This window comes from Cryptomeria japonica, chromosome 6 (assembly GCF_030272615.1).
Source record: "Cryptomeria japonica chromosome 6, Sugi_1.0, whole genome shotgun sequence".
NCBI lineage: Eukaryota > Viridiplantae > Streptophyta > Pinopsida > Cupressales > Cupressaceae > Cryptomeria > Cryptomeria japonica.
In genome coordinates this window covers 403,942,235-403,951,497 of record NC_081410.1, presented here as the reverse complement: position 1 = coordinate 403,951,497, position 9,263 = coordinate 403,942,235, and the positions used below count along the sequence as shown (strand labels likewise).

The 9,263-nt window shown below is 35.4% G+C and overlaps 1 protein-coding gene across 4 annotated transcripts in view; it reads right to left on the bottom strand.

The window, feature by feature from the left end:
- Positions 1-753: 753 nt before the first annotated feature.
- Positions 754-9,263, bottom strand: part of LOC131065840 (D-lactate dehydrogenase [cytochrome], mitochondrial) — a 283,265-nt gene continuing 274,755 nt past the window's right edge. For all 4 annotated transcript variants that reach the window (XM_058000480.2, XM_058000478.2, XM_058000477.2 and 1 more), the window contains one exon: positions 754-1,160. In XM_058000480.2, coding sequence (XP_057856463.2) covers positions 1,153-1,160 — 8 coding nt within the window. In that variant the 3' untranslated portion in view covers positions 754-1,152. The remainder of the gene's footprint in view (positions 1,161-9,263) is intronic.

Below are 9,263 nucleotides of genomic sequence, written 5' to 3'. Positions count from 1 at the left end.
CCAAAATCCATTGAGAAGGCAAAGGGATCAAAAGAAGGAGATGCCTAAACCACTTCAAAAAGATAAGTCCTTTTAGGGAATGATGAAATCACTTGAGCTACATGAGCCCTACGGGAAATAACCTTAAGAGGACCCTCTAAGATCATGACACAAATAGACTCATCAACTAGAGTCATAAACAACAAAACCATCCATAATTAAATGATTAAGGAAGGTAATCTACCACCATGAAGCTAAGCCCACAATCCTATAGTAAGAAGGACCATGAATAGATAGTAGTGTTAGTTACTTTTTAAACTATATATAAAAATAATATGACTTTGACATCATAAAGGCCAAAGTGATAAGAATTGTCAAAATGGATGAGTGTAGATTGTTAGCATTTTTTTATCAACTAAAGTTTTTGGCCTGCCTTGTAATACAAGGCTTTGGTTAAAATCCTAAAAATATGGATGTGCATATATCTATTGGTATTTGAACCTACAACCTAAGGTAAGCATTTCCAAATTGGTAATATCATCACTTTTGGAAAACTAAAAAATTTCTGAGAATTCCATTTTTTAAGCAACCCATGAATTGTCTTGTATGGAAGGAAAGCATATATGAAACCATTAAAATCACAAAGAGGGCATTTCTTTTATCTATGGAACAAATATTCATCGATATGAACATTATAATAGACTTGTTACAAGAGCTTTTATTTTATATCCTGAAAATTATCATTGCACAATTAAGTTAGATATGCCATTGATCTTGACTACAAATGCATGCATTTTACCTTATTTCAAACAAATATAGTACCATTATTGGCAAAGAAGTCCATACAATATCAAGCAAAGAGCTTGGACTTGCTCGAACATGTAAGTTCTCTTGAAGTTGATACCATGGATTGTTATTCACAAATGTTAAATTGTTCATCTAATCTAGTCTTCTTGACTGTATACCATTGCCAACATGAACACAACGAACTATAAATTACTTTCTACTTCAGTTCGACCATAGTTTTATTAAAATTAAAAAAAAGGAAACACAATTCTTATTTAGAAACAAACATGAGGAGGTATAAGCTTCCCAGGGTTCATGATGTTATTGGGATCCAATGCTTTTTTTAACCTTGCCATTGTTCTCAATGCCTCAACGCCTAATTCCTTTTCAAGGTACTGCCAAGGCCACAAGGAAAAAAGGATTAAAATGTATATTTCTTATGGAAACTAAACTTATTTTATAAAAGCTCAAAACTTCAATTCAATATTGAATAACAATAATAAAATAAAACATAAAATTATTTATTTTTATTTAATGTATTAGGTGTTGTCTTTTGATGATTCAATAAAAAACCCAATATTTCTTTTATTGGAATGATTTTTTATTATTTTTTAAATATATCGGGTGTTGTATACATGATTGAGACATTTCCAGTGACTAACTACAATATTTTGTTTTGATAAAGAAAATATGTATTTAATAATAAAAAATGTGTAACTTACAAGACAGTAGGAGATGCCAAGTAAATCATATAAATCAGTATACATCCAGAATGATAGCAGCAGCCTAAAAGACTATATTTTTGTGGCATAGCTTAGTAAGAATCTAGAGACATACCAAACAAGTAAATAGCTGAAACTGAACAAAAATGCAGACATATCAGTAAACAACAATACATTGCAGATTTCAACCATATTTATTTGTGAAAGTGCATTGTATTTTCCTGGCTTGGGTTTTAGAGCCAATGTAGCAATCAGAGTTCCAAAGCCCATCTATATTGACAATTCATGCTTTCCCCTTGGAAATTTGAATCATTCAACTATGTTGCGCCCACACTGGCATTGAAATTCTTGGCAAAGTTAGATGTCCTGTTGTCCAAGTCATGTTAAATTGGATGAGATTGAAAAGCTTCTTTTCTCCACATTTGATATACACCACGGAATTTTTAATTGCTTCATTGTGATTGAGAAAATTCTGATGAGCATACCTTAGCATTGAGATGTTATCTTCTCGTTTGGAAAGACAGCTTTACATGGAGGTTGCTAATCCAAAAGTTGAATAGTTGCTGAGTGTTGCCATGATGGGCAATTTTTGTGTCTTGGGTCTTATGAATTCCAGCAAGGGAATCATTGATGTTTGCCAGTGCAATATGTATGCATTAGTGCTTAGAGTTTGAAAATTTTGGAGGACCTTTTCCATCTTCCACATTGCACCCAGAAGCATGCATAGGGATGCATTCTTCAGCTTGAGTATTGGTTATTCAGGGACCTAAAGTTGAGTATGAATGCAATATTTGAGATAAGTCACGGGGAGTCTCCAGCACTAAGGGGGCTGAGCTGGGCAATCCTAGTGGCAGATGATTCCCCCCGGAACCCCTCCTAACACCCGAGGTAAAAGAACTACTGGTGACAAAGAAGAAATTGGTAATGATAGCGTGCCTCTGAGACTTGTGTTGTGAGAGAAAAATGCCAGAGGGTCCCCAAATATTGTCGTGAGATAGAACCATGACCCTTAGAATTAGAGTTTAAGTGTTGGGGATCCCTAGTGGTAGTGGATCACAAGAATGAGTAGTGTCTCAATGATCTGTCCTCCTCTATGTATGAATCAGTAGTATCTAAATGGTGTTGACTGCCTCCAACATCTATGACATAATGAAAGAAGAAAGATATTACTCTAGTAGCTCTTGGGCTTCTATATGGGGTCTTTTGTCTGTAAGAGGCAACCTCATGAAGAAAATGGGCCAAGCATCTCTAATTAAGTTAGCCAAAGAATGCGGATAGACAACCACCAAAGTCTCTATACAAACAATGGTGCATTCCATGGATTTCATGATAGGCAAGACATTGGAAAACAAAGTGTTCCTTCATCTCCACCTCCTAAAGAAATCAAAGGCAACAAACTCTTTTAGTTTGTAGAATATGGTTGTCAATCTAAACATATAACTGGTTGAAGCACACTCTCAACTAGCTAAAAAGAATTCTCAAACCACGAGACCAACGATGTTAAAGATGGTTAGGATGAATAATGGTCCCATGCACAAGATACAAGTACTCAATTTAGAAAACCAACTCAGGGCTAAGAGGTTGCAAAGGGGAGGTCCAAGTGACTTGGATGTACTATCAATATAATATCCTCTCAAATGCATTTATTGAACATGTTCTTCCTAAAAACAAAGTGACGGGAAAACTAAGGACCACCTAAAAGGAGGTAGTTTATCAAAAGAAATGTCACTAGACTAGAAGAGCAAACAAACCTCAAAAAACTAGCAATATCAAGTCCAATTGGACCTAAAGAGGCAATCCCCTCCATGGAACAAAGTGCCAAAAATGGATACCTCTGACAAGCCAAAATAAAGTCACCCATAGATTTAAGCCTCTATACATACCAAGTGAGTCCAAAGATTCCCTCAAGCTAAAGGGGTGGAGATGCAAATTTATCTGTAGAATACATTGGGGGTTCATCTATTTGCATTGGATTATGTGTTTAACCATAGTTCAAAAACTTGTGACTCACCAAAACTTGGGAAACCCAATTTTCACTTGTACTTGATAACTTAGCAAAAACTCGACAAAACTTAACATCAAAATATTCAAATTCCTTAAAAAAAAAAAAAAAAATTAAGCAAATGGAATTAAACTGTATCAAATGAGTTCATAAAATATTGAAGTGTTTTCTATCAAATTTCATTACAAAAAGAGTAGAATATTGCATCCAAATACAATAGTTGATAAATATTATATCAACATGTATTATGATGATTGAAAATAATCATCAAAAATTACACTCACAAGTATTACAACAATTAACAATTGTCTTCTTGTATACATCCTACTAATGGTTTGAGTCCTAATCCTTAGTTGTAGCTCCATGCTTGAACTAGAGGTTGCAGCTCCACTCTTGAACTAGAAGGAAATGACTCCTTAAAGTCAACATCATCATTTTCCATGATGTCATCCAATCAAACACTTGTTGCTTCTATCCCACCCACATTTTCTTGCCACTCAAAATCAGCAATATTGTTCTTAGTAAACATAAGGTCCCTCTTTAGCACAATCTATTTTCTATATGGATCAATATCATTCAATTAGCTACTGAGTAGTTATGTCCACCTTTTTTGTGTGAAGGAAAAGATTGTATGTGATGTCCCCTTTTTTCGGCCTTGATGATTGAAAAAAATTAATTAATTATTAAATTTTTTTTTGTCTCAAATTAATATTTTTATGTGACTTGCATTTAATTAATTGTGAATATTTTATAAAGTGACTTTATCTGGGAGCCAATTAGTAAATTAATATTAAATCACTTTTATAAAGTAAAAGAACAATTATCTAAAAGTGATTCTAAAATATATTTATCCAGAAAGTTCTTCATAGGTTATAAAAAGAGGTTGAAGAGACTCCTTTGATGCATTTTGGACATTGTTAGTTATCTCATTTACAAGTTTGAACTCTAAGTTCGACTTTGAATCCTATGATGGAAACCCTAGAGGTATTTGGCTTCAGGAATGAAATATTTTCTTCTAGTCAAATGAATGGTGGATTCACACAAGATTCACAACTGAGTGAAGTGTTTAAATAATTTATCAGAGGTTTTGGAGGCAAATGATAAATTAATAATTCTCCAATTTGAAGATGAAAGTTTATTTCTTGATTGATTGTTCCAAGCACCATCTACAATAAGTGAGAGGATTAATCTTGGACGTCATATTTGGGGAAATTGATTATGAAACAAATTATATTGTGGCATGAGGTTTAGCTAGACTTGCTCCAGGTTGTTGGGCGATTTTGAAGATTCTCACGCTGGTCACTATACCAATAGTTTAGAGGCATTGCATTGTAGGGTGGAAGTCCAGGGCCTTTCTAGCCTATTTTGTGACAGTCACCACCCCCCAAAAAAGTTGTAAGGATGATACAAGGTTGCAATGATTTTTGATGAGACATGTGAAATCCTATTTGTTGGGCACTTATACATAAATACCATGCATGCATTTTGCTGTCCTCATTTTTGTTTCCAAAAATGAAGGACCATTACATAAAAAATTTTGTGAAAAAATGAAAAAATTTACTCTATGGCACACTTCCCAAGGCAGAATTTCAACTAATCCTTGGACCGGCTTAATCCTCAGTCCATCCTCGAACTACGTTTCAAATTTCATCAAATTCTGGGTTCGGTTTCTATGTCTTTACTTCAATTTCGGGTTTTGAAATCCCGACTGCAGGTGGAGAATTTTCTTCAAACTGCAAGTTTTAATGATGTCCATGGTTTTGGTCTTTGAACGGGAATTTTCAGCTTATAACATGTGCACTTTTATTCAAGGATGAAGACTTGTAATTTGTTTTAAATTTCCCCTTTGTTGTTGTAAAGTTATATTCAATTGCAATAAAAGAACTATTATATATATGTGATAATATTGTCTAATATTTTATTGTTTCGTTTGCAGGCTGAAGGAGAGAGATCATTTACATTTTCTATGTCTTCTCCAAATGATTCATATCGGGCTTTATATCTTTAGAGGACCGGTTAATGGATGTCTTGACCGGGGCACCCATTGATCGGTGCCTCTTCATAGTGCACATCCCGATCTATGTTATGTTTGGTAACTAACATTAATAATTAAACTCTTGTTCGAAGCGGTGTTTAGTTAAGATGCTTTGTTAATGGCCCGAATAGGTTTATGAACTAAACTCGATAACAACAGCATTCTATATGCTATCGGGTTAATAACCCGATAGCATATTAATGCCGATCCATTTATGGATCGACATTAATGTGCTATCGGGTTACTAGCCCGATAGCATTAGATCGACGCTTAACTATGTTAAGCAAGTCGTCGATCTAATCCTTCTTTTATCAATGTCAATATCATAATCATTATCAATGTTGTAATTCGATAAACATATTCAGTTCGGAAAGCATAAATCAGATAGCATAATCAAAATAGAACAAAGGAGATTAATAGGTTAGGAGAGTCTTATCTTGTAGAAGCTACTAATGCATTAACACTCCCTCTTAGCTTTGGAAGATAGATAAAGTAACCTGCATCACATTTCTTTTTCATAATGTCAGTCTCCAAAATATATATCATCAATACACCTGATATGAAGTATCATCAGGACACGATACAAATATAAAACATCACTCTAACCATGTGATATAAAAGATTCATTATTTCATTATGACAAGATATCACCTGAACACGTGATATCAGTATTGGCTAAACACGCAATACTAAGAATAAACATATGAGGATGATTAAATTCTCATCTTATCCAGGTTGTGATATGTGCACAAGCATTTTATACAAATGTTTTATCACAACAACATCATGGCACATCCATGACATACCAGAGATCCAACATGATAACTGGTTAGAGAATCATAAGATCGTCACCTTATGATTTCTATATACAAGTGTTCATTATCTGAGAGATCGTCACCTCTTAGATATGAACACAGGGGGTAAAACCCAGAATGTCTCAACATGACAAAAGAAGTTTACACATTAAACATCTTATTTACAAAGCAGATTACCTTTCTATCATACCTAAACCTTTTCTAAAGTGATCAACCTTCACTCTGGAAAGTGGTTTGGTCAGAATATCTGCAGTCTGATCTCTTGTGCTAACATATTCCAATTTGATCACATTTTTGTCTACCATGTCTCGCACATAATGGTATGGAATCTCAGTATGCTTGGATCTGTCATGAAATACTGGATTTATAGAAAGCTTTATGCAGCTTTGGTTGTCACAATGGATGACAGTGGGTTTCATAGGTTCACCAAATAGTCCCACAAGCAACTTTCTAAGCCATACTGCTTCTCGAGCAGCCATGGAAGCTGCAATGTACTCGGCCTCGGCCTCGGTGGAACTCTGAGCTACAGAAGACTGTTTTCTGCTGATCCAAGATATCATGGCTGATCCCAAACTGAAGCAACACCCTGAAGTGCTTTTCCTGTCAATCACACTCCCAGCCCAATCTGAGTCTGTAAATCCGTGTAGGTCTAGATTGACTTTCTTATATTTGAGACCAAGGTTTAGAGTACCTTGTAAGTATCTCATAATGTGTTTCACTGCAATCAAGTGAATTTCCTTAGGCTCACACATAAACTGACTTAAGGCATTGACAGCATAATAGATATCTGGCCTTGTATTCACCAGATACATCAGGGACCCAATCATCTATCTGTAGAGTGTAGGATCAGTGGATTGTGACTCTGCTATTGCTTCTCTAAGTTTATGTAAATTTGTTTCCATGGGAGAGGTCAAAGGTCTGCAGTTATGCATTCCGAATCTCTTCAAGACGTCCAAGGTATACTTTCCTTGGTTTAGTATAATATTGTTAGAATTCTGCCATACTTCCAATCCTAGGAAGTAATGAAGGAGTCCTAAGTCCTTCTTATCAAATTCTTTGGATAGATCATTCTTGCATTGATCTATAAGATGATCATTTCCTGTGATTAATAAGTCATCAACATATAAAATCAACATTAGCATATCACCTTTATTTCTTTTGTAGTAGAGATTAGGATCTGCATCATTTTTATAGAAACCTAGTCCTGAGAGATAGGTGTCAATTCTTTCATACCAGACCCTGGGGACTTGTTTAAGCCCATAGAGAGCTTTCTTGAGTCTGCACACATGAGACTCTGCATCATAAATTTCAAACCCTTCAGGTTGCTCTAGGTAGACTTCTTCTGAGATTTCACCATTTAGAAATGTTGTCTTAACATCCATTTGGTGTACCTTCCATCCTTTTGCTGTTGCAATGGCTAATACAGCTCTTACTGATGTATACCTGGAAACAGGTGCAAAAGTTTCTTCATAGTCTATTCCCTCCATTTGTGAGAAGCCTCTAGCCACAAATCTGGCCTTGTGTTTCTCAATACTCCCGTCTGCAACATGTTTGATTTTAAATAACCATTTAGATGAAACCACATATTTCTTGGTTGGCCTAGGAACAATTTCCCAAACATCATTTTTCATAATGGATTGATACTCTTCAGACATGGCATCCTTCCATACTTGATGTTTAAGTGCATCTGATACATTGTTTGGTTCATTTTTAGAGAGATCATTCATGAGAGCAACATAGCTAGTGAATTTATTAGGTCTTTTGCTTTCCCTAAAGGTTCCTGAAGGAGCAGCAAACTTCTGAGCTTCTGCTACAATCTTGGTGGCCCATAGAGGTCTTTTCTTGAGGTTTTCTCTAGGTGGGATTGGAATTTCACCTATAGTTTCCTCAATATTCTCCCTCTGAAGCTCAAGAGTAGGGTCTTCTTCTATGTTAGGAGTGGGGATATAGATTTCAGGCTCTATTGTACTTAAGGCTCTTTTGAAGGCTAAGTCTTCTTCGAAGATTACATCCCTACTAAGTTCAATATTTTTCTGACCATGTATATATATTCTATAGGCCTTGGATGTTTCACTATATCCTACAAGTATTCCCCTTTTTCCAGAAGGTTCTAGTTTTAGTCTTTTCTCTTTAGGTACATGTATATAGACAAGACATCCAAATATCCTAAGGTGGCTGATATCTGGTTTTAGTTTGGTAAATACTTCCTCAGGAGTTTTAACTTCAAGATGAGAGTGAGGACATCTGTTTTGTATATACACAACAATGTTAGTTGCTTCTGCCCAAAGATTGATATTTTGATTCTGATCAAGAATCATGGCTTTGGCAGCTTCTACAATTGTCCTATTTTTCCTCTCAGCTACCCCATTTTGTTGAGGATTATAAGGTATTGTTAACTCCCTCTTAATCCCTGATTTTTTACAAAAATCTCTAAATAATTCTAATGTGTATTCCCCCCCATTATCAGTCCTTAGGGTTTTGATTTTGTTACCTGTGTAGTTCTCTGTCAGTGATTTAAACTCTTTAAACCTACTAAGGATCTCTTCTAATTCTTTACACTTCAGAAAGTAGATCCAAGTTTTCCTAGAGTAGTCATCAACAAAAATTACATAATACAAACATCCTCCTAGAGAGGGAGCGGACATGGGTCCACATACATCAGAATGAACTAACTCTAATACTTTGCTTGTTTTCCTAGTACTATTATGGAAGGCACCCTTGATATTTTTACCTAGGGCACATCCCTTGCATGCCTCTGAATGATATTGCTGCAACTTAGGTAAACCTGTGACAAGGTTTCCCATAGATGACAAAGCTCTATAATTCAGGTGGCCTAGTCTTCTATGCCAGACCTCATTTGCATTTGTTGCTTCATGAATTAGGGCTAGGTTGGGCTCTGTGCACAACTCATACAAATAACCTTG